The following is a 26,652-nucleotide window of genomic DNA, read 5'->3' as shown; positions in this document are numbered from 1 at the left end:
ATAGTGAACCGCCTGTCACTTTCAATAAGGTCACGAACTGCACCAATGTTATCGCCAGAAACACTTGATCTTGGACGTCGATTATGACTCACATTTTCCACATTTTCTCGTCCACTCTTAAACTTTTTGGCCCAATCAAACACTTGAGTTGTAGACAGAGTATCATCCATATACTGATCTTTCAATCGAGTCAAATTTCGTTCGGTTTAACGCCTTCTTTAGTTAAAAACTTTATTATAACCCGTTGTGCAACGGACGCTGGAACCTGTTGCTCACTCATAGCTATACTGACGAATTGACTGAGTCAAACAGCTCACCAAGCGTTTTACCCACTCCTAATACACTACATTACAAGAGCCTACACTGTGAGGGTGCTTGCGATTGGCTAAGAAAAGTATTTGTAAAATTCCGGTTTATATTTGATCCACCCTCGTATTTAATAAGAGTAAAATAAAGTCAATCATCAAATTTTATAGTTTTATTATGTTTATATTATATTAAAATATAAAATTACTATTTCTTGCTTATGTCATTATGAATGTCTTGCTCCCTTTCATTGCTAGATATGATTTTTAGAGAGGTACACTGTCGAATACGCTCTTTGTTTTTATTTGATTTTTGTTAAATATTTTCAATTTCAAAACTTTATTCTAAAATTTAAAAAATTGTCAATTTTATTATTAAATTGCACTACTATGCTAATAATTCCAAAATCTTGTTTTCTACATTATAGTGACTTTTTTTGTGCCTGACGTAATCGGCCATTTTTGAAAAAAAAAATTATTTCAAACCTTTTAGTGCGTAAGATATGTAGGTGCAGAATAAATATCAGTGCTTTTGATGTATAATAATTTGTATTTAATTTACTATTACTATTACTATTATATTTATGATTATATATATATATATATATGAATTTCAATATTCCATAATTAGTTTCAAGGTCCCTTTAACAAAAATACTGCCTAATAGAGTTTTCCTTCTTTATACGTTTCGGGATGAAAGGAGGCCGCTGAAAATGGGATACGGTTGTATTTTCCTTTTTCTCGCAATGAAAAGAAGGGTTACTGGAATTGGATATCATTGTATTTTTAAATTTCACATAATGAAAAGCAACGTTACTGGAAGTGGGATATGATTGCATATGTGCTGCACCCAGCATTCTCTGACTAAATTCTGCATTCTGCGACTCCGAATGAATAGAGTAATACCGGGACAGCAAGTATATTTTTTGCAGATACTTTGTTCTTCGTCGACAGTTCGGAAAAGTAAATGTGTCGCATAAGACGTTTGTATTTGCATCGGAAGACATTCTATTTAGATGTTGCGTCCTGAATGGTCTCTCTGCCAGACAGTCTCTTTCAGGTAGTTTCTCTAACGCCAAAGTGTCGTATAACGCTCGAGGTCTGACACAATTCTATATGACTCTGAGGGCCAAGTTTTCACAGGTTCATAATCTGAAATCAACCCTGCTTCTCTACGAAATGCTGAGACACTTGCGGGGAAAATGCAGAAACCGGTCGTCCTTGGTTTGTTCCGTTTCCTCAAGGTGCACGAGATATTTGCCAGATCGTTGTATTGAGTATATTGCACTGCAGCTATCTATCTCACGATTATGAGAATTTGTTACAGCTGGAGAGTTAACTCGATTTCGTCTGGAGTGGGTACCATTTTATTAAATTTCACCTGCCTCCGTTGAAATCCGGTGGTTGTCCTGTGATAAATTCTAAAATATATAAGAATCGGCTTTAAATACTAAACACCGTACAGAAAAGGATAAATATCTCCTTTTCTTTTTTTATTGTTGATTCTGAACCAATCTATTCAGATAATTACATTTTCAAATTAGAAAAAGAAATAATAAGAAAAAATCACACATTTCTAAATTTGATAATATTTAAAAAAAATCCTTTATGTACTATTTAAATAAAAATATTTCTTTTGAGAAAGTGACTTAAAAAATTGGTTTGGTATCAATTATAAGAACTTTTAAAAATGTTTCCAAGCAAACCATGCCGATTGGAATGAATCTTGAGTTCAATGTCTCTATTAAAAAATTTATTCAAGATCGAAATCAATTTTGACCAATAAATGGAGAATTAGACCAAGAAAGTTTTTGTACAAATGGCTATGGTTTTTATTCTCATGTATTAAAACAGTTTTAATTAGCATAAGTCTCTATTATACATACCGGTTGTTTTCCTATAAATAATCCGTAATGAGCAGTTCCAAATTGGCTTTGAAACACGTTGGTCCCTAGCAATATAAAAAAGACGTAGAAGGAATAAGGAGAGTGAGATTTTGTTTTTCATTGACTATTTCCTTTTCTCCCTCGTTTTACATTTCTTATGTGATAGTCTAATGAGTCGGAAAGGTGGTAGTTTTGAAATCTAATTTTAATTTGTGATTTTTTTTTGTTGCTCTGATTTTGAGGCATACAATTTTTCATAAGAAAGTAGAGTTTATTTGGATATTAAATGAGCTTCCTTTCTTTAAACTCCATACTTTGTGTTGGTCAAAAATCTAGATGGTCTGACACATAGTACTTTCCACTAATGAATGACATCCTAGATAAACTGCGTAAACCTAGATATATCTTAAAAATTGTGTTAGCTGAAGGTTTTCTTCAAGTTCCTCTCCAACTGGAAAGGCTACATAATTTGGGAAATCGTTTGGAATCCCAGAAGCACTGATTGAGATAACACTCCCTGGTATACGGGGATCTTTAGAAACCCACTTGTGGTCTACCAAATCTAACGGCATCTAGAAAAACTTCATTAAATTCAAGCCTAAGGCAAATGCGACTGGCAATGATTTCTTAACGTGTTTCGGGATTAATCTTACCTTCTTGTTCTACTCTATTGGAGACAACACTCCTTCCGAAACGGGCTCTAAACTACCATGGGCGAAATGAACTAAGCCACTATTATATTTGGCCTACAAGTCTATTTTTCTAGCAAGACCTTCCGGTCGAATAAACGTGCTTGTGGCACCGCCATCTATCATCGCTTTTATTGTGTGGCCTAACATATGGAGGGTAACATATATTAGGGGATCGGGACTGCTCAAGCGGGTAAGCACATAGTGCTAAGCAGATTTGCATGTTCGGCTAGGCTCGGTAACATATTTAGAATTTGTAACTGTTAGAAAAATACATACATAGTTCTATTTTATACAAGGTTGCTAGGTAGCGTTGAGTTATTATAAAATAGTTGAAAGTGAGTGTAGAATTGCGAGGCTGTTAAGTCGGATCGCGGACTGAGATTGTGGGCTAAAGAGTCGAAAGTTTAGGCCAAGTGGTCGTAACGTTTTACTGTATTACTTATATTTGTTACATTTATTAAACTTTACATACACAATCTAATGTGAGGATTTTTCATTTTGTCAATTTACGCGTTAATTCAAGATCGTATAGTTAACTTAGATTAAACTCTAAAAATTTCAGAAGTCGGATAGTGGCCCATTTCCATTAAATAAGATTTTTTTTGAATAGCGCGAACCCGCGAAAATCGCAAAAATCGGAAAATTTCGAAAAATTCCGGTAACTAAGCAAATCAATAAAAACAAAAGAACGTGATATCGAACGCCATGATAAAAAAAAGGTTCTCGATTGTTCTCGCGTGTTCCGTAAATTGATATTTCTGTTTTATATGTGAGAATCAATTAAATATTTGCGAGAATAGTGATAAAAAAAAAAATAGTGAATAGTGAGAATGGATCAACAAGGAGCAGTTGGAGGATTAACTATATCTCCTGATTGGCTTGGTTGGTCAAATTAAAAGAACACGGAAGGTCAAGAGAATAGACGATCAAGACGTTTCAATCCTCTACAGAATCAGCAGCCACTGAATAGCAATGTTCAACCCGGAGATCTAAGCAGCCCAGTTGTAAATGTCACAAATCAAATTTCGCAACATGGAAATGAGTTTCAGGGAGATTTTCAGCAAAATATGTCGCAAGCCCTAGCAGCTATGACTAAAATTTTGGATCAAAACGCGACATTACTGCAAAATGTGTCACAGAAGAAGCAGCCCGAAACATTTCATTACAATGTTCTTCCGGACTTGTTGCATAATATTATGGACTACACTGGACTGGAAGGATCTTCAGAAGCAAGAGCGTGGTTGAAGCAGTTGGAATCCACTGCTGCGTTACATCGTTGGACTGAGGCTGTAGCTTTTGAAACAGTAAGAGCGAACCTGAAGAAAGCAGCAAGAAATTGGTATCTGAGTCGAATTGATACCATTCAAAATTGGACTCAATTCAGTCAGCAATTTAAAGCTACTTTTACGGTTGAAAAATCTTTAACTGAAAAATGGAAGGCAATGGAACAGCGATGTCAGCGACCTGGAGAAGATTTTCGAGAATACTTTTTTGAGAAGGTTCGACTCTGCAAAAAATTGGAATTTAGTTTGACTGAAACCAAGACTCAACTGGTAGTTGGACTGTTGTCTCGTGATACGAGTTCCATAATAGCATCACAAACGTATCTCGACCCTGACAATCTTCTTCAAAATATTTTAATGTTGGAGGATCTGGAGAATTCAAGAAAGCAGATTTTTTCTTCAAGACGTGAGAATTCTGGAGCAGCTGATCAAAGGAAGGATAAGAATTTGTCTTCGAGTTTGATACCGGATAAGAAGGAAACTTCGACAGCGACTTCAAAGGAGAGCAACTACGTTAGAGGCAGCTGGAAAAAAGAATCAAGTCCGAGTGCTGGTGCGGAGTTCGCGTGTTTTAGATGTAATTCGACCAATCACTGCGCATAAGAATGTCCTGTGAAACGCGAAATTAAATGTTTTCGTTGCAACGAGACAGGTCACTTCGCAAAAGATTGTACTAGGCCTAAGAAACTCGACGAAGTTAAGATAAATGTTATTACTTCTAATTGCGATCCATCTGAGAAAAAGTATTTAAAGAAGGCTTTAATTAATGATGTGATTCTCGATTCTCTGGTAGATCATGGATTTTCGGTGTGTACCATAAAAGCTTCCGTTATGCTTAATCACGGTTTTGAATTTTTGAAACGTCCAAATGAATTGATAGGTTTTGGAAGCATTGAAGCCACGACGCGCTCTCCAGGTATAATGAAGACCAATATAAAGGTTGACGAGTGCTCAGCTAATGGCATTTGTTTGAGAGTGGTGCCAGATAACGCGACTAATTATGATGTAATCATCGGTAGATTTTTTACTGAATTGCCTCATATTGCATTTTATAAATTCGGTGATAACATAACTTATTGTCATGCAAATAATCGAAATGGAAAATTCTTGCAGATAAGATTTTGACAATGAAAGAATTTCCAGAAATGGAACCTAGATTTGAGCCAGTTATCAAGTCTGAGGTACAAATACACGAATTGTTATCTGAGGCTGACTCAAAAGAGATTGTTGAACTTTTAAGTTCTAAACGTCGAGCAATTGCTAAAAATTTATTGAGTTAGGACGTACAGATGTCTTGGAAATGGACATAATTTTAAAAGAAGGGTCGGAACCGTTTTCTGCGAAGCCGTATAATTTGAGTTCATCGGAACCTGAAACAATGCGAGATCTTATAGGAGAATATAAACGAGTCGGTTTAGCTAAAGAAACAAATTCACCCTTTGATAGTCCGTGAATTTTAGTTACTAAAGCAGATGGATCACCGTGTCTAGTTGTCGACTATCGGCGATTAAACCAGATGACAATTCGAACCAACTTCCCTCTCTCAAATATCGATGATGGTCTAGATCAATTACATGGCTCCAAGTTTTTTGCCACTTTAGATTTGTCACATGGTTATTTACACATTCCATTAACTGAAAGTGCGAAAGAAAGACGACTTTTATAACTCAGGATGAGACGGGTCAATTTCAGAGAGCAATGTTTGGTTTGATGAATGCCCCATTCTATTTTTCTAAATTAATTAAAAGGATTTTTGGTCCAAATAATTCTAATTTAGCTCTTACTTATTTTGATGACATCTTGATGTATGCCAAGACTTGGGAGGAATTTATACAAAAATTAAGCCAGGTTTTGAATCTTTTGATAAAAGCAGGGTTAACATTAAACTTAAAAAAGTGCAAGTTTGGGTTGCCTAAAGTGGATTACTTAGGATTTGTAATTGGAAAAGATGAAATGCAACCAGGTACAAAACACATTAGAGCAATTGTAGAGTTTCCTCAGCCGGAAAATGTGCATGATGTTAGAAGGTTTGTAGGACTTGCAAACTTTTCGAGACGTTTTATTCCAAAGTTTTCGTGTTTGATGGATCGGTTAATTGAACTTTTGAAGGACGGTGTAAAGTTTGTCTGGGGTGAAGCTCAGAAATGTTCTTTTCAGAAAATCAAACTATTGATCAGTTAGGAGCCGATTTTGGGTCTATATAATCCGCTAGCAAAACGTAGTGAATTGCACACGGATGCATCAGCAATCGGATTAGGAGCGATATTATTTTAACAAAACGAGGGGGAGAAACAGAAACTAATTTACACAATTAATAGGAAAACCTCAGAAGCGGAAAAATCATATTCTAGTAAGCTAGAGTTGTTGGCTGTAGTGTGGGCAACGACTCTATTAAGACCTTTGCTAATCGGTATTCATTTTGACATTTCCACGGACTGCCAAGCGTTGGTTTATATTAAGTCAAAAACAACTAATCCACAAATAATTCGTTGGCTCAGTTCTCTTGCTGATTTTGACTTTGATATACACCATCGCAAAGGTGAGAATATGCAACACGTAGATGCATTATCTAGAGCACCGGTAGAAGAGGCTAATTCTTTTGTTGAACCAGGTACGATTTTAAATATTTCGATGCGCGAAGATGAAATCTTGATGTACCAGAGAGTTGATGAAAAATTAGCCAGGAATATAAAAATTCTATAAAAAGCCGAACACGAACGTACACGAGCGGAGAAAGATGGATGTCAAGATTACGTGTTAAGAGATGGTTTACTATACAAAATCGATTAGAAAGATAAAAATAAGGAATTGTATGTCGCGCCAACAGCCATGTGTAAAGCGCTATCAATTAAGTACCAAGATTTGTCCAGTCATTTTGGAATTGATAGAACGGTATCGAGAATTAGAGAAAATTTTTATTTCCCAGGAATGCGAAGATACGTAAAAATGCACATTCGATCTTGTTTAGAATGTTTTTTAGCAAAAAGGATGGTAGGAAAGTAAGCCGGAGAATTGCATCCTATTCCTCTCGGAAAACGACCATTTGAGGTTGTTAACATTGATCATCTTGGGCCATTTGTAACTTCAACTCGTTGAAATAAGTATATCCTTCAATTATTTGCAATTTAACAAAATTTTGTCAATTATATGCAGTTAAGGATACAATAGCACCTACGACGATCAAGAGGGTTGAAGAATTTATTTATAGGTTTGGTTCACCTCGGAGAATCATTTCAGGCAGGGGTACTAGTTTCACAGCTAATAAATTCGAAGAATTGTGCAAAAGATTTGGTATCAAGCATACGTTAAATTCAAGTAGGCATCCTCAAGCCTATGGGCAAGTGGAGAGATTGAATCAGACTATTCTACCGGCTTTTTAATCAGATCTTTTGGACAATGAAGGACTAAGATGGGATCAAGATGTAAAGAAATTAGAATGTGATTTGAATTCGTCAGTTTGTAAATCAACGGGTCGTGCTCCGTTTAAAGCTGTATATGGTTTTGTACCGCGTTATGAAGACTGTCACATTAGAATGATAACGAAAAATTCTGAGACTTTTACAAATCCAGAAGAAATTAGACATGAGATTCGAGAGGCGATTGCGATCGATCAGAAGAAAGCAAAAGATCGTTATGATAAGAACCGTAATACTAAAATTAAATTTGAAATAGGAGACATTGTATTCGTTAAAACTAACACTGTATCAACAGGTGAGTCGACTAAATTTCAATCAAGAAAGAAAAGACCAAGCGTAATTATTGCAAAGTTACCATCGGACACGTATAAAATTCAGAAATTATATTGTAAAGGTAAAAATACTCCAACTACTGCGCATGTCAGTCAAATTCAAATTTGGCGACCAAATTTGAATGAAGACGTAAACAGCAATTATAGTTCAGAAGATTAGAATATTCAAAATGTAAAAGAAAAGGAAGATTCTATTGAATTTTTAGAATCGAACGTCGATAAAACTAGTAAGGAGTGCTTTGAAAAAGGCATACGTACATAGTTCTATTTTATATAAGGTTGCTAGGTAGCGTTGAGTTGTTATAAAATAGTTGAAAGTGAGTGTAGAATTGCGAGGCTGTTGAGCCGGATCGCGGACCGAGATTGTGGGCTAAAGAGTCGAAAGTTTAGGCCAAGTGGTCGTAACGTTTTACTGTATTACTTATATTTGTTACATTTATTAAAATTTACATAAACAATCTAAAAGGTGGATTTTTCATTGTGTCAGTTTACGCTTTAATTCAAGATCGCATAGTTAACTTAGATTGAACTCTAACATAACTCCAAATAAAATCATCATAGGGTTCGCCAGGGAATCACTGAAAGGGTTAGGTTTGTATTTCGCTACAGGTTTGGTAATAGAGTTAGACTGGAATTCGGCAAAAGGATTGAAAGCGGGGTTAATTTGGTGCCTAATGGATCGATAATCTTGAGTTGGGTTCAGAAATCGGTTATAAGAGTTGAACTGGACTTCCACAACACCTTGCTCACTCCAAAACCCCCTTAATATGAACCACCGATTTGGAATCCATTGCAGAATTACTACTTGAGCACTTTTCGGATAAGGAACGAGTCGCTTCATTTCTTCTCAAAGACTCCCTTCTGCGTTTCCCAAACATTTGGTTCCAGAGGGTCTTGCCACATCTTTCTTGCCGAAAGTGATACAAAAAATTCTCGTGTTGTTGTTACAGTTTGGGTGACCGTGACGCTTCTCGTTGAAGTTACAACATATCAGAGTTGGTTCGAATGTCAAATTATATCCTAAATTTCAAGCTAATCAAGTCGTTTAAAAATTATTTTGGATATTGCAGAATTTTCCAAATTAATAATTATTCTAATATCTCAAAACTGGCGAATTTGGCTTTTCTTTACAATTGATAAATCTATCAAGTTACGCAGTAATAATTTCAAAATGATAAACTTTCCAATTCTCGAAAACTCGAAATTAGGTCCTCTGCAAATTTATTTGTAAATTCCAAGCTCATCAAGTCGTCCAACTATTATTCTGAATATTGCAGGATTTTACAAATTGATAATTATTCCAATATCACAAAACGGGCGAATTTGGACTTTTCTTTAAAAATTATAAATGTCTCAAGTTACTCATCAATACATTTTAATATGATGAAGTTTTGAAATTTCAGAAATTAAAATTAGGCTTTTTGCGAATTCGTTTATAAATTCCAAGCTTATAAACTCGTTTAAAAATTATTTTGGATACTACATAATTTTCTAAATTGATAATTATTCCAATATTGAAATACTGGCAAATATTTACTTTTCTTTATTAATTATAAATCTATCAAGTTACACAGCAATAATTTCAAAATGATGAAGTTTTGAATTCTCAAAAACTCGAAATTAGGCCCAATGCAAACTTATTTATGAAACCGAAGCTTTTCAATTTGCCCAAAAATTATGCTGTATATTACTGAATTTTTCACATTGATAGTTATTCCAATATCACCAAATTGGCGAATTTCGACTTTTCATCGTAAGTTATAAATGTGTCAAGTTACTCATCACTAAATTTGAATATGATGAAGTTTCGAAATTTCAAAACTCGAAATTAGTCCCTCTGCAAATTTATTTATAAATTCCAAGCTTATCAAGTCGCCCAACAATTATGCTGCATATTGCTGAATCTTCCATATTGATAGTTATTCCAATATCACAAAACTGGCAAATTCGAACTTTTGTTTATAAATTATAAATGTGTGAAGTTACTCAATAATAAATTTTAATATGATGACGTTTCGCATTCTCAAAAACTCAAAATTGGGCCCTCTGCAAACAACCTCCGCAGGCTCAGCTGATGTTTTGTGGCTAATCACTTGTCGCTGATGCTCTGGCTATGCAGTAGCCCATTCTGGTATACTTGTTAGACCTACCTGTTTATTACGTAGCTTACCACCGCCGGCTGACTGTAAGTGTTTCAGGTTTCCCCGCAATCGCAGGGTAGTGACAGAGAATATGAGTAGAAGTCTCATTATCCTTTCCGTGCAGACGACACAGGGGACTTTCTTCAAGCCCTATCTTATGTCTGTGATACTGGAGGTTTCTATGTGTTATAAACATTTCTGTTAGGCCATTTTCTTTTGCTCCTAGCCTTGCTAGCCTGTCCGATATCTTATTGCCCTGATGCCACTCTGTCCAGGGATCCAGAGAGTGACTCGGTTTTCTGTCGCTAGCTTATTTAGTGCCTTAAAGCACTCCTATACTAGCACCGATGTGACCGTTGTTCAATTCAGGGTCATTATAGCAGCCCTACTGTCTGAGCAGGTACGAATGTTTCTTTTATTGCCATTCTCCGTTGTCTTATAGGCGCACTGGAGCATGGCCATAATTTCATATTGTAGAACTGTAGATACTGCTATCGTTTACCAGATTTTGAGTATCCAGGCTGCTTTCGCAGCCTCGGCCTTCACGGTGAGATAAAGGGCTTCCAAACCTATTAGTGCCTCCAGAGCCATCGTGGGTATCGACTTCGAGGCTCCAGTGGTGCTCTCAGAATCAGTCCCCTGTACCTGTCCAGTCGAGACTTCACAGTAGACAGTTCGACCTTGCTCCACCACACCACGGCCGTATAGGTTAGTCTGGGTCGCATGATCGCAGTGTAGATCTACGTAAGTGTCTCTTGTTTCAAGCCCCAGCTTTTCTCTATGGCTCTCCTACAGAGCCAAGGAGTCGCTACTAGTCTCTTGCACTTGTATTCCAGGTGCTCGTTCCATGACAGCTTATTTTCCAGAATGTCCTATATTTTTGGCTTGCCCTTTGATTTCCAGTTTTTGTCCAGCCAGTTTCACTATGCTCGTGGTTCCCCACTTATACCTTCTGGTGAATACAACTGCATCCGTCTTACTCGGATTGACTGATCGTCCAGTCTTCTTACATAATGAATCTACTATTCTTAGTGCTTGATTCATTACTCCGAAGAGCGCATCAAGATGCTGGCCGCGCACGATAACCAGTATATCGTCCGCACAACCTATAACGTGGTGGCCCTGGCTTGTGAGTAGATGAAGCAGTTCATTTACTACCAGGCACCACAGCAAGGGCGATAAAACACCTTCCTGCGGACATCCCGAGTCAAAGGCTCCACATAAAGTGATATCACCCATAGTCGTGGTTGGGTACCTATTGGCCAAAATATGGCAGAACCATTCCGCGACTGCAGTAGACACACCGTGTGCGATCATGGCTGCTCTGATCCCCTTTTCAGAGGTGTAGTTACGGGCTCCTTCGATGTTAATGAAGGTTCCAATCGCGAGGCCTTTCTGCGTCAGACTAGCCCTTGCTAATCTCGCAATCGGCCCTATGATGATCTCATCAGCCCTCTGTAAGAAGACTGGATATATACCAACCGGAACAGGAGACTTGTAAGGCCTCGGAGGTGTCGTCCCCTCTTCTTCTAATTTCAGATGACCTAAGGTATCCCCGTGTGACTCTTGAGTATCCCCCGCTGAGCAATTTCAGAGTACCGAGAAGAGCATCCGGGTTTCGAGAAAGCAGCTTATCCGAGTCGCCTCTGCTCCTGTCTCGATGTCAGTGCAATAGTTGTTCCAGCTTTCATGCCGTCATATGGAAAGTAAGCTGACCCCATGACAAGCCTTCCTATTCCTTTAATATCCGTAAATATCGCTATCAGGTCTCTAGAACATAGCTCAAGCAGTGGGACAATTTTGACTTCCTTCGCCAGTATGCAAGTCCTTGGATGGGCCGCCTTGGGGTGACTGTGACAAAAACCAGCCCCCCCCCCTAAACCCCTGATAGTATCTCGAACTAACCAGGGTTCCTGCATTAGTGAGATACCTGTGTGCCTCGCAGACATGTCCCTCTGCGCAACTTCAGAGGCGCCTTTGCTGTGATGCAAGTTAACTTGGGTAATGCTTAGTCTGGGAGCTGTCATTTAGGTCTGCTCCCGATCTTCCTGAACACCGACGGGGTCCTCCTGCCCCTGGCTTGTAACTTTAAAGTTGACCTGTCCAAAGTGGTAGAAGGGCCTGTTGTTAAGGACCGCAAGAGCCCTCATCTGCAACTCAGGGCTTTGCACAACTAGGAGATGTTTAATTTCTCCAGCTGTGGCCTCTTCCTAAGGCCCCTCGAGAAACTTAACTCCACCCACCGTAAGAGATGCGCCGTCCCAAGACATTTTCTCGACCACAGCCTTGTGCAGCCAAGCTTTAGCCGCTGGATCAGCTGCCTAAAATACAAAGACCCCTCCCCTTCAGAAGGGGGTCTTGAATTTTGGCCATTGATGTGGGGACACTTTTTCGAGTGCCCTCCGGGTAGCCTCCCTGAAGAGCTCAAACTGCTCTTTAGTGAGCAGCGAGTCCGGGTAGCTCGTATCCGTCACCACCACCTTCAGGGGGTCAGTCCTCTAAACGGCTGTCACTTTAACCCGCCACGACTCCCTGTTCTTCAGCTGCTGGACCGCCTTGTGCCTCTTCACATGCGTAGCCCTCCCCCCGGTGGGGTGCTCTGTGAGCCCCTTCCTCGCTTTTGAGCCTCAGTGCTGGTTATCGTCGTTATGATCGCCAAAGTTCCAGGTACCTTAGCTGCTCCACTATCCCGCTGCGCTTGCCTCTTCAGCCTCCTTTTCAGGAAACCGTTGATGCATTTCTTCTTATTGGGGCAGATTGGCCGCTCCCGTTTCCATAGCCTCATTCCATAGCCCTTAATGTCTGGATGTGGTTCTAGTGTATTTAGTACCTTGTGTTCATTATCCCCAGACCCTCTATCTTTAATTTCAATCAACTCTTCGTTGTCCACATTTTCCAAGGGGGAGTTCATCAATCGCATGCTTCTTTTCCACATCCATTTTTACGGCAGCTATTTGAACAACTTTAAACAATCTTTTTACAGATAATGAGCGTTCTTGGTCTGCTATATTATGCTAATTTATTCTTGTGGCTAGCTCTTGGCACTTAAATAAGAAGAGACCATGATGTTCTGTTCTCCAACTTTTCCGACTTTTTTCTGCGGAAAAATAAAGGCACAAAACATGTCTCTTCATAGGGTATGTCCATGATAATCGCATCTATTTCATCACTATTCACTCGGTGTGGAAGGGATTAATAGGTGGTGGAGTATATAGATTTTTAGATTGATATACAATTCCCGTTTTGTTTATTTAAATAACTCCTTCGCTCCGCAACACTACTCCGACACAGATCACTGATAAATCTCTCCAGCGATAAACCCAGGTAAAAACTTTACGAAGTTATCATGTGAAGCTGTTTACTCGGGCCTATTACCTGTCAAATAGATCTGTTTTGAGTCAATAATAAATTTTAACAAAAAACACGAACTACAACATTGTATGTTTCAAAGTATACATTTAGTAACATAGAGGTATACAACAGCGAAATAAAAAGTGGACTGTATGATAAAGATGCAACATGCCGGCCCCTTTTGAACGAACACGTTCAACAACAAAATAAAGTTACAGATATCTAAAATTAAAAATATAAGGGTATATCAATAGACCGAGAGATTATTATGATAAATTACATATCGTGAAACCAGTTGAATTTTATATGATTCTAAGCCCGAATCATTGTGACCATTTCTCCACTTCTTCAGCAGCTCGAGAAAGAGGTTCGATAGGAAGAGGACAAAGTTTCTTAGTACAACGCTTGTACTCTCCCGTATCGGTTTTCACGGTAGCTACGCGGATGATGCCATCTGGACCAGGGTGAATAGCGACTATATGTCCGAGTTTCCAATGGAGGGGCGGGAGGTTGTCTTCCTTGATCACAACCATGGTTCCCAGTTTCATGCAGTGGTTGGATCTAGATTGCCATTTGCTGCGAACAGTTAATTGATGTAGATATTCTTTCTGCCATCGAGTCCAAAAATGTTGTCGCAATTTTTGCGCGTGTTGCCAGACAGACAAGCGATTGTAGGCTGTGTCCTTGAAGTTCATCTGAGGAAAGCTTGTTAAATGACCACCAATTAGGAAGTGACCAGGAGTCAAGGGTTGCAGGTCATTGGGATCGGACGACATGGGAGACAGAGGACGAGTATTCAGTATGGCTTCAATTTCAATGATACAGGTTTCTAGCGGCTCGAACGTTAATAACGTATCGCCAACTGTGCGAGAGAGATGGTGTTTGAGCGATTAAACTGCTGCCTCCCAGAGACCGCGAAAGTGCGGTGATCTGGGAGTAATAAAGTTCCACGTAATTTTTTGCTGATTCAAAAATTCTTTCACTATTTTATTGTGCTCGGTCGATTGAAAGAGTTTATAGAGATCGATAAGTTCGCGATTAGCACCTACAAAATTCGTTGCGTTATCGGAATGGATACTTTTTGAAATTCCACGTCTAGAGAAAAGTCTCTTTAAACAGGCGATAAATGCATCTGTGGTCAGATCGTTGACCAGTTCTAAGTGCACTGACTTTGTGCTTAAACAAATAAAAATAGCGACAAAGACTTTTAAGTTATTGCGATTTCGAAATCGTTTTTCCTTAACGTACAATGGACCACAGTAGTCGACACCGACGTTAAGGAATGGACGAGAGTAAGACACGTGTTCTTGTGGCAGATCCCCCATGACGTAATCCACCCCTCGAGGTTTTGCGCGAAAGCATCGAACGCATTGGTGTATTATCAACCGCGTGATGTTACGACCGTTTAAGGGCCAAAAAATTTCTCGAACGGAGTACAAAGTGGCCTGGGTTCCTGCGTGTTTGAGTCTTTCATGCTCTTCGCGTATGATAAGTCGCGTTACATGATGATGGGGAGGCAATATGATTGGATGTTTTTGTTCTTCAGGCAAATCTGAGTTTTTTCATCTACCGCCTACTCTGAGGATCCCGTGTTTGTCTAAAAATGGTTTCAACGGAATCAATCGACTTTTTTGTCAAGGTCATTTTTATTTTTTAACGAGTGAATTTCTTTTGGAAACGTGGCGAGTTGTGTTGTGGTAATTATAGTGCAATTAGCGGCTTCGAGTTCGCTTATAGTGATGGGACCGCTTCATTTTGATGTAGGGTTCTTTGCGTTGTGAACAAATCGTCGGACATAAGCGACAACTAATTTGAGTTTCTTAAAGGAACTACACCTTTCGATAAGTTTCTGGTCAATTGGATTTTCTTTAGTGCAAATAGGGAGGGCGATAATTGTGCGCTTGTCTGGAATCTCAGTTAAATGCAATTTTCCATGAGGCCAATGATTTTCTTAAAGCGAGAGCCACTGAGGGCCGTTTTTCCAAAGAGGTGCATCTAAAAAGTCTTGAGACTAAGCCGCGGGATTGTCCTGAGTAGGTACGTGTCGCCATTCACAAGAGGTTGCGAGATTTTGTATTTCCGCGACTCGATTAGCAACGAAAGTTTTTAGCAAATAAGGCTCAGTGTCTAACCAATTTAGTGTTTTAGTGGAGTCTGACCACAAATAAATTTGTTTTATTTTAATTTCAAGTGCTTGCTTGACTGCAGTGCATAAGCGAGCGTGTAGAAGTGCCGCACTTAACTCCAGACGCGGCAACGTCACGGGCTTCACGGGAGCGACTCTGGATTTCGAGCAAACTAGTGCAATATGATGCTTGCCTTGATTGTCGGTTGACCGCAAATAAATGCAGGCTCCATACGCTTTTTCGCTTGTGTCACAGAAGCCGTGCATTTGAAGTTCAATTGAATTGGACGTGATAATCAAACGACGAAAATTAACCTCCTCTAAAAGTGGTAATTGCTCTTTGAATTTAAGCCACATACTGTGAACTTCTACAGGGATTGGACTGTCCCATTGGACTCCAGCTTTCCAAAGAAGTTGAATTAACATTTTAGCCTTCACAATGACTGGGCCAAGTAATTCTAACGGTTCAAATAATTTAGCGACTTGCGATAAAATTGAGCGTTTGGTTACGATATTCGAAAAATCCGAGAGGTCGATTTTGTAGAAAATAAAATCTTGAGAGTTCCTTTGAATTCCCAAATTTTTTACGTTGGAATTTGGATCAAGCGGTAGGTGTGTACTGGATGGATTGTCTGAATTTTCAGGCACTAACGAAGGGTCATTTGAGTCCCATTTTCTAAGAGGGAAGACACCTTTTTGCAAGAGTGCAGTCAGGTCATCGCGAAGGAATGGGGTTTCTTGATGTGTTTTCGCACCAGTCAACAAGTCATCCACATAAAAATCTTTTTTCAGCACGGTTGCTCCGATAGAATGTTTGGCCCCTTCATCATTAGCTAATTGGTGTAGAGCACGAATAGCGAGGAAGGGGGCACAAGAGGTACCGTATGTGACGGTATCGAGAGAAAATTCTTTTATGATGTCGTTTGGATTTTCGCGAAATAGAATTTTTTGATATATGGCATCATCTGGATGCGCTTGGACCTGCCGATACATTTTCTCGATGTCGGCGTAAGAGCATAGGTATGAGGTCCATTCGAGTCAAAATTGTAAAGAGATCGTCCTGAATTGTAGGACCGACCATTAAAGATTCGTTTAAGGACACGCCTGACGAGGTTTTTGCGGATCCGTCGAAAACAACGCGAATTCTTGTGGTTATGCTGTCCTCTTTTATCACAGCGTGATGAGGAAGATAGAAACCGGGTGCAACGAGATGTTTATTTTTTATCAACGACATGTGTTTTAAATTTTTATATTCATTTAAGAAATTGCAGTAATTCTCTTTTAATTGAGGATTCTTGTCGAAACGATTTTCTAATATATTAAAGCGACGAAGAGCCATAGAGTGCGAATCTCCCAATTTTTCTTTGTTTTCATTAAAGGGTAATCTAATGACATAGCGACCTTCCGAGTTACGTTGAGTATTAATTTTGAAATGATTTTCGCAGGCCTGCTCTTCTTGAGATAGCAGTTTCGCGGAAGGAACTTCCTCCATTTCCCAAATTTTAGTGAGATTCACGCCTAAGGACGTCGAGTGAGTTATAAAATGACATTTAAAATTGTTTTTCAATGAAAGGCTATTTATCTCTCCTGCTACTATCCAACCGAGATGCGTTTTCTGCAAAACGGGATTAGGATGGTTTTTTAACGAGATCTGACCTGCACATAGTAATTTGAAGAATAATTTAACGCCGATAAGTGCATCGATTTCCGATGGCTTATGGAAGTCAGGATCAGCGAGAGTTATGTTTTTGGGATTTCGAACCTGGACCGATTTATTGCGATAGATGGCATGTTTTTAGAGATTTGATTCAGAACGAAAAATTCGAGATTTTTTGAATACTTATTGAATCGCGACTTTACTGTCGCCGAAACGGAGTGTTTTATTTCCGTGAAAATACTATCGACACACGAGACCGTGACATCAACTGGTTTTCTGGATAATTTCAAAAAAGAAGCTGTGGCCTCGGTGATAAAATTGGCCTGAGAGCCCGAGTCTAAAAAGACGCGAGAAGTTTTTGACTTTCCTTGGGAATTGACTAAATCGACGATTGCAGTGCCTAGCAACCCTTCGGAACAAACACGAGCATGGAGATTAAGAACAGATTGACTTTGAACGGCTGGCTGTGACTCACTAGACTCTCCAGATTTTCCTTTTTCAAAATGTAAGAGTGTGTGGTGCTTTCTGCCACACTACAAGGACTGGCAGTACGATGATTAGAGCGAAAGAAATTAATGCAAAGAGCGGTCTTTTTTGTGGCTTCAAAGCGATCGTGTGGAGTAAGTTTTTTAAATGTTTCACAATTGTATATGACATGCTCTCCCTGACAATGTGGACAAGAAGAATTTGTAGTTGAGGCTGAAAATGCTTGCTGAGAGCGCTGATTGGGTCGAGAGTTAAAAGGTTTTCTATCTGATAAACTTTGGGACCTACCTTGAATTTGATCCGATTTTGTTTCTTCAAACTGCGCGCGACGTTGAAGGAACGTTATCAATTCTTTATATGTGGGGTTTTCGGATTCGCAGCTGGAATCTTCCCACTTGTCGCGAATAAAGGTATTTAATTTTTGTTTTATAATTTCGACTAAGAGTGTCCCATCTTTCGACGGGTTCTTTCAAAGCTTCAAGTGCCCTAACATGTTTTTGTATTTGATCGAGTAACGTGCGAACCGGAAAGTCTTTCGAGAGGTGTGGTAAATTTAAAAAAGCTTTCACGTTTGTCTGACGAATAATTTTTCTATTATCATAACGCTCTTTAAGCAGATCCCAAGCGACTTTGTAATTTTCCGATGAAAGTTCTATGGAGGCGATAATTTCTGCGGCTTCGCCTTTCAGTGAACCTTTGAGCTGATATAGGTTTTCAATGTCTGGTATTTCATCATCGTTATCGACGAGAGATTTGAACAGATCATGAAAACCCAACCAGGCCTCATATGATCCACTGAAAGTCGGTAGATTGACACGCGGTAAACTCTTTTTCGGATTTCGGACGGAATTTAAAAGCGTTTCGCGCCTGATGCTTTGCTAAGACGACGAGTCGACAGGTGGATTCGCGATACGTTAATTTAAAAATGATTCAGCTTTGCCGAATGCAGCATAAAATTTTTCTTCGTATTCCGTACGTGCTTCCGCGTGGGTAGATTCAGACACAAGTAATTCTAATTCATTGAAACATTTGTCAAATTCTTCAAACTCCCTTTCGAGGTCATTTGTTCTTTTTTGTAAAGCAGAAAAATCGCGTTCAGCGGTATATCCATCGATAAACTTAGCGAAGTTTGTTATCTTTTTTTTAGAATTGGTGATTTTAATTTTGAGTTCTTACACGCTTGGAGCCATTTCGAAAATTTCGACAGGTTATTAAAGAGAGCAACAAGAAAAATATACGAAAGAAATGGGGAAATTTAAAGAGGACAATTGGTGGTACCAAAAAACTCGCTTACCTTTTGGAATTTTTCTGGTACAATGTATGCTGCGACATGTTCATTTTCGAGGTTCCTCGATGAAGCCCCAGTAATTCCAATTTTGTCGACGATATTGAGTAATTGTGGCCACGGCTGCGAAGATTTGGACTATTTTTATTTAAGAGTCTATGGTTCACTTTCACTTTCCCGTGACACCAAAATTGCGTAACGCACGAGAAACAAAGTTTAGTTTTATTCGGATTACACGAGACGAGAATTGCATAAAGCACGAGAAACAAAAGTTCAATTTTATTCGATTTACACGAGACGAGAATTGCATAAAGCACGAGAGACAAAAGTTCAATTTCTAAATTCACTTTAATTTAGTGACACGATAGCGAGAACGTTTGAAATTTCACTATTTACTTCACTTTATATTGTCACAATGACGACAAAGGTTTCAGAGTTCACTGTTCACTTCACTTTATAGTGACAGAATGACCACAAGGTTTCAGAGTTCACTGTTCACTTCACTTTATAGTGACACAATGAAGACAAAGGTTCACATTCAAAATTCACTTCAGTAGCGTTCCGAGACTTCCGGCACAGTTTTAACTCGACGTGATTCGAAATTTTTAAAACACGTGGTAAACTATCTGACTCGATTGGACCAAAATGTTTTGAGCCAATAATAAATTTTAACAAAAAACACGAACTACAACATTATATGTTTCAAAGTATATATTTTGTAACATAGAGGCATACAACAGCGAAATAAAAAGTGGACTGTATGATAAAAATGCTACATAGAGAGAATTTGAAGGTGAATTTGGTACAAAGAACGAGAATATAATGATGCAGATTTTTTGGATTGACGACGAAGCAAAGGGAAGAGCGCAAAAATGGAAAATTTCGAAGAGGGAGAATTGATGACGTAGAGGTTTAGGATTGGTTAAGGAAGTACAAAGTAGGAAACGTAGACGTGGAAGAAAAATCGAGTAGTGGGAGACGGGGGTGAGGCCCCTTGTAATGGGTCCTTCCGAAATCAGGTAATTGCGAGACAGTCGAAAATGAGTTATAAAATTTTACGGATTTAGTTTGTTTTGCGAAGGAAAGACTATATAAGTTTATGACGAGATGTTTCCGGAGGCTGAAGCTGAATTATCTTTGCAAGGCCCTTCTTACATCTGTGATCGAATACAATAGAGACGCGATAGACAGTAACTTAGCAAAGGTACACAAATCGGTAGAAAGTGTCGAAACGTGACAAATTCGAGGACAGAAGATTAAAAACGAAATATCATTTTAAACGGAGCCGAAAGATAAATAAGATTCAAAAAGTAGAAGAATGAAAATATATAAAAATTAATTTTAAGTGTTGCAACGCAACAAGATCCTCATGTACACCACATTCTTCTAAGATTTTGATGTTACTAACTTTCTCCATTAGCTTTTTACCTACACCATGCGGAGGTATTGTATGCCAGCTGCGTTAATTTTACTCTTACAATTTTCTCAGTGTGTTCAGGTCTCGCCATTATACGCCACAGGGACTGTAAGTATGGAATTATGCATAGAATTATGTATTTATTCTCGGTACTTAATCTTGCTACTATGCACCACAGTGGCTGTGAGTTTAGAGTTATGTATAGAATTATATACAATATTTTCCTTACGGTACTTAATAAGCTGGTACCTCAGAAATGACTGCAGTTGCTTTTATCTCCTTTTCTTTTATATGTTCTATGTCACAGTTATGTTGTCCTTTGGCTTCAGCTCCCAATAATTCCTTAAAAGAGTGTTACGAGCTTCTAGTATCCCGTTTGTATCATATAGGTGTTTCAAATCTTTGTTTGAACCTCAAAATTTTTAAATTGTTTACTCCGAATTGGTTCATTTTTTGTGATCAAACTCAGTTGCTCCTAATTTAGCAACTCAGTATATCGGGAATAAGTTCTTATTTTTTGTGTCAACTGAAAATTGCATCTTTTATCGTGATTTGCCAAAAGCTTGTTCCAATTTTAAGTTCATACATTAGAAGTAAACTTTCGCTTTATATTTAGGTGGTGATTTTGATTTTACAGAATGTTATTGTGCTCTTCTGAAATATTTCGATATTGTCCCTTACGAAAAAGAAGGGTTGGTAAGTATTAGATCCAATACTTATTAATACTTCTATTATCAATGTTAAACACAAATTCAGAAAACATCTTTTTAAAATTATAAGGCAAAGGTGCATCCCTAATTAATTCTGTTAGATTTTTTTAAAGACTCGCTGAAGTCAAAATGAAGGATCTCTGCAGCAGTAGGTAGATTCTTATTTCTGCTTTAAAAGATCTAGAAGATACTCTGGTTTTTTTATAAAAGAGATTAAAAATTACATTGACCATACAAAATTGTATTCTCTTAGCCACATTAAGAAATCCCGCCCGTTGCCGATATGGGGTAATGTTTTCAAATTTCGGTAAATCACAGTCTCTGTCTCGGAAGAGCGCATAATTGTCTAGAGCAACCAGAATTAATGGACGATTGGCGTTTAGTTATGTCTCTCCCCTGCTACTACAATATGGTACGCCCAGAAGCATAACTGACGGATATTCTTTGAGAATCAACGCTGTGAGAGTTTTTTTGATACAACAACAATAAGAACTTACTGATTCCTTTAGTGGAAAAGTTCTTCAATGTATTCTTTTGGAACATGCCCCAGAAACCAACCTCTCAAGATCACTTTTCTATATTTGTTTTGATGGGTGGAAGACATTTATTTTCATTGCGTACGTAAGGAGATCAAAATTTTTTGTTGTTGCAATAAGCAAGTTCTTGGGACCTCATTACTTTTCTATCAAATCAATTAACCAAAAGGTACGACATTGCAGATACATTGATTCAAGATTACTTGAAAGGGTGCTTCACATTTTTTTCCAACCCTACTACGAAAGATCGTAAGATTTCCAAAGTGATCGAACATTTGGGCCCACTGATTTTTCCATAAACTCAATGACGCAGGGGATGTTGTTCTAGCATCCTTCAGCCACCATTCGCACAGTAATATCGATCGCAATTCAATTAAAGGGATGTTGAAAATATTTGTTCATCACCTACTGAAAAAGAAGAAAAAACCGGAGTGATGAAAATTTTCGTAAGATCAATTGAAATTCGCTTCAAGGGGTTTTATTCAAGGAGAAATGTGGCCCCATTGGTTTTTTTAAAACAATTTAATGACCCAGGATATGCTGTCCTTATACATCTTAAATTTCTGCATCTTGCTACACCTTTTTTCGAGCCACTTTTCGTACATCTCTGTCCGCACAGGCTAATTTCTTCGAACAATTCTGTTGTTTTAGACAGAAACAGGGAGACCGCTGAAGAGGCAGGTGTCAGCGAAAAACTGCTGATTCTCTCTGATCCATCCTTCCTTCTGGTGTCTTCTCCTCTTTGCTTCAGATAACATCCGTATTTTGTCAACGATATGCTGCTTGAGTGTCAGCAGCTTTTACTTGTTCACTGTTTCGTTGTAGATCCTCAGTCCTTGGGCGAAGTTTTGAACCCTTTCCGCCATCGGTCTACCAGATGTTATGTAGTCACTCGCACATTGAACACGGAGCGTATTTTCTTTTGACCCTCTAATCTTCTTCGTAAGTTAATGCAAGCGTCTTTTGTGTTTTGATCCATCGTCGGTTTTAGCCTTTAATTTGTATCCACCGTTGCTCTCGCTGCACCAAGAACTAGATATTTATTTGAAAGGTATTTATACATATCTCATTCCTACTTATGGATGTGATTTTATAGGTCCTTCTATACACTACGAATTCAAATAAATATTAGATATCAAAGCGAAAAACTTATTCTTTTCGTTTTCGCGAATCTAATAACGTAATAATACCTTTTTGTGTGACGAAAGAGAGTAATACTCATGCCAGTTTTAGATATTTAAATGAATTATAGTTTTGAATTTTGCATCGCATAATTTCTTTTAGTCCAGATTAAATATTTTTTAACGAAAGAACTAAAACTTCAATTGATTTTTGGAAAGGAACGTTCAATTTTTGTTATACAACCATATAATTCGGAAACTTGGGTCTGGGACACTCTGCATAACAAAAGATAACAAGTGACCTTAAATATTTAGATTCTTAGTATTCCTATATTGTACTTTTGAATTGCCTGAAATTAAGTTCATAAAGGCAAAGAAAAAAACTAAAAGAAATTGCGATAAAATAAAGTAATACTAATAAAATAATAATTATCTCATAATAATTCCCTAAAAGAGTCTTTCAAAGCGTCTGGCATCCCGTCTGTGTCATATAGTATTATACGTTTGCAAAGTTACACTACCAACAAACTGTCATTAGTGAGGACACCGTAACAAAACAAAAATTGCTTGATTTTACGTTTGCAGAAAATGATTATAGTTTCGGTTTTGTAAAGTTTTTATACATAGTTGACTGTTGTACATACACGTTCAGTATCATGTATTAAATTTGTGATCGAGAGTCGACAAACCTGTGAACAAAAGAAGTTTCATGTGCGGGTCTACATTGTGCACTTACGAATGCACTTGCAGTATATTACTTTCAATATCAATTTCAGCATTATTAATACTATCTTCTGTATAGATTAATGAGAATTGTACTTTTGTTCTTTATTTCAGTGCATAGAATCGATGCGGATGAAGTACACTTTTTTTTTTTTAATTTAAAATTTAGGCAATCATTTGCAACTGGATGGAAATTTTTTTCATCCCCTTCCCAATTAGCAAATAAAAAAGTTCTCTTTGTCTTATTGCGCATAGGCATCACATTGTACGTGAAAATGTGTGTGCTGTATTGCATAGCGTTTTTGACAGGCGAACTTATTATTTTACGTTGTTAGATGAATGAAAAAAAGGAAGTATATTTGATAAATATAAATACAATTAACCGAAAATCTGGTGGTAATTGATTTTGATGAAATGTAAATAGGAAAAGTAAAAAAAATATTCTAAATATATTATACGTTTTGATAGGAATTCCTGTTGTGTTGGATACTGATAAAGTGCAAATAAATCGCATCAATTCTGGGACATCCTTAGGAACACCTCGAGTTAAAGAATTCAAACGTAGTGCCCACAATGCTATCGAGCGTAGATACCGTACTTCCATAAATGATAAGATTGTTGAATTGAAAAATATCGTTGTTGGAGTTGATGCAAAATTAAATAAGTCAGCAATTCTAAGAAAAACAATAGACTACATTCGGTAAGTGAAATGCATAAAAGTAATATACAAAAGCCTGTTTCAACATTTTGTTAGGATATTAGGATAATGAATGGTATTTATATTTCGTTTATTGAGACAACCCAGCATTTACAAACAATTTACAGTAATGTTTGTTTGCATTGTACAAGGTCTTAAATTTTAACAGTAGGTTCGGTACCTCTGTGCTATACTCTCCAATCTGGGATTAGCAGTCTAAACTTTCCAAACTGGTTTTGCACTGACCCGTACCACCACGTACGTTTAGCGTCATTAGGTGTCAACTTAAAACAAGATTTGAGAGTTTCGACTGATAACCCTATATTGGAAAGTACAGCATGGAGATACTGAGGTTTTATTATTAAACGTACTGTAAAACTTAAAGTATAGAACGTGGAAAGGTGTAGAAATAAAAAATATCTCAAAAGTTCTACGTAGTTCTATACACGAAAGTTTGTTAGAGGAGGTGAGTTCTCTACATAAAATTCTTAAAAGTAAGAATCTTACTCGTGATTGAAACTCAGGTTCAAGGATCTAATATGACGTCGAATACATGCTTCAAAAAGACACCCTATGAATTTTTAGTATTAATTGTCAATAAAAATAGTTTCTTTTTATGAAATTGAAGATATTCTTTTATGCAAAATATATTGCCGCAGGTTATGTAATTTGTAAAAAAAGAAAAATAATAATTATTTTGTTTTATAAGATTTGTTTCTGTTTATGTTTCGTCATAATTTTTGACAAGATTGACATAGGATTGACGTAGCGGGATGCATTTTATAAAGTAAACTTTATGATAGCCAGAGTAAATTAGTCACATAAAGATTTGATTCCCAAGAACAGCCAAGTGCAGTTGAGTAGGATCATATTCGTACCTCCTTTCCAATATTCCTTTTTTTTATGTCCATTTTACCTAACTCCGACAGGTATAAGAGGGGGAATGCAAGTGGATGAAAATCGGTAGAGGTTGGTGGAAATAGACCCCAGGAATTTGGTGCTAATTTTCAACAAAAATTGTTCTTTCTATGAAAACAGAAATATTCCCTTATACAAAACATATTGCGGAAGGTGATATGATTTACACTGAAATACAAAATTAGATTTTTTAAAGTATTTTTTTTTCAAAAGTAGACAGAGAATGAACAAAATCTTAAAATCTTTTGTTTGAAAAGCTAGACGCGCAATTGTGTTGAGTGCATATTTATGGTCCAAGATTAAGGTAGATGTCACCCCTGACTCGAGACTTCGTGCAAGTACCTAATTGGAACTTTTCCATGGGCATAAAGAAACCCACAGTCGGCAACCGACGAGAAAGCATTTCAGCAGCCCCAGGTTATTTAAATTGAGGAGTCTCCCTGAAACATCTAAATAATTAAACTAATCAAACAAACCCCCGAGTGCCACTTTGAAGGCTCCCTTTGAGTGCAGGGTATATGTCTCAAACGTATGATTTTTGGCGACAAACTTCAGCCCCCGTATTAGTTAATTCACCGTCGTGTCGTAGCCCTTCCATTCTTACTATTTTTAACTCTTCTCAGAATTTCTGGTACATAAGTTGTAACAAAACTAACAATAACTGAACATTCGCAAAATCGACCAACCTTGCTTTCTAGAAAATCTGTAAGCAAGCCAAAGATAACAATACCTGAAAAAACATGACACCTCTGCTGAAAAAAACGTACTATTTTCGATTCTTTGCAGAATTTCTGTTAGATAACTTGAAAAAAAAACTAATAAAAAACGGAACATCCGCGAAACCCAAGAAACTTGCTTCCTTGAAATCAGTTGAAATAATCATGAAATACTCAGTTTGTAAAGCAGGTGACAAGCTTGATGGCTCGTAGGAACGGGTACGGTTAAGATTTTTCCGATTTTTGTTCAATTTCCAATCCTGTATTCCATTCTTTCTTGAAAATTTATAAGCAATTGTAAGATGACAGAACATAAAAGCAGTTACTCTTTTCGATTCCTCTCAAATTTCTTGGTATGTAACATGTCATGAAACCAACAAAAAACTTAAAGCTCGGAGAACTGTATTACTTCATTAAAAATTCCATTGCCTATCAGTAGAATTTCACGAAAAATGAGTCAAATTTTCGCATAACATAATCAGTCAAATTCAGTTGGTAAAAGATATTTCACTGACTACCCCAGTGAAAATTGTACTGAAGTGAGGAAAAGTACCGAACTGATGATCCACTTGTATCTGCTTCGTCATTGAAATCTCACTGATTCAATAATGCAGTATTTTATGTAAGCTAGGATAAATTTAGCCCTGTTTACAAAGTAGCTAAGAGTTTATCGTCGACATTAAACCTTGCCTGTTACATTTTTTGGTGGAAAATCTGCATAGGAATGGTTTGAAACATAAATTCCATTCATGACGCCGCAGATAGTGTATTACTTCTTGAACATCCTGAAGAGTGAAATTATATCCAACTTTTCTAACATTCATTGATTTTTAGAAAATAAAGTTTTTCTTCAAA

At 37.6% G+C, this 26,652-nt stretch overlaps 1 protein-coding gene across 4 annotated transcripts in view; it reads left to right on the top strand.

The window, feature by feature from the left end:
• The window catches only part of LOC117173473 (sterol regulatory element-binding protein 2), a 168,757-nt gene that overhangs the window by 51,233 nt on the left and 90,872 nt on the right, over nt 1-26,652 (top strand). For all 4 annotated transcript variants that reach the window (XM_033362076.1, XM_033362073.1, XM_033362075.1 and 1 more), the window contains exon 3: nt 23,935-24,166. In XM_033362076.1, coding sequence (XP_033217967.1) covers nt 23,935-24,166 — 232 coding nt within the window. The remainder of the gene's footprint in view (nt 1-23,934; nt 24,167-26,652) is intronic.

Source organism: Belonocnema kinseyi, chromosome 5 (genome assembly GCF_010883055.1).
Source record: "Belonocnema kinseyi isolate 2016_QV_RU_SX_M_011 chromosome 5, B_treatae_v1, whole genome shotgun sequence".
Taxonomy (NCBI): Eukaryota; Metazoa; Arthropoda; class Insecta; order Hymenoptera; family Cynipidae; genus Belonocnema; species Belonocnema kinseyi.
This window is presented reverse-complemented; position numbering and strand designations above follow the sequence as displayed.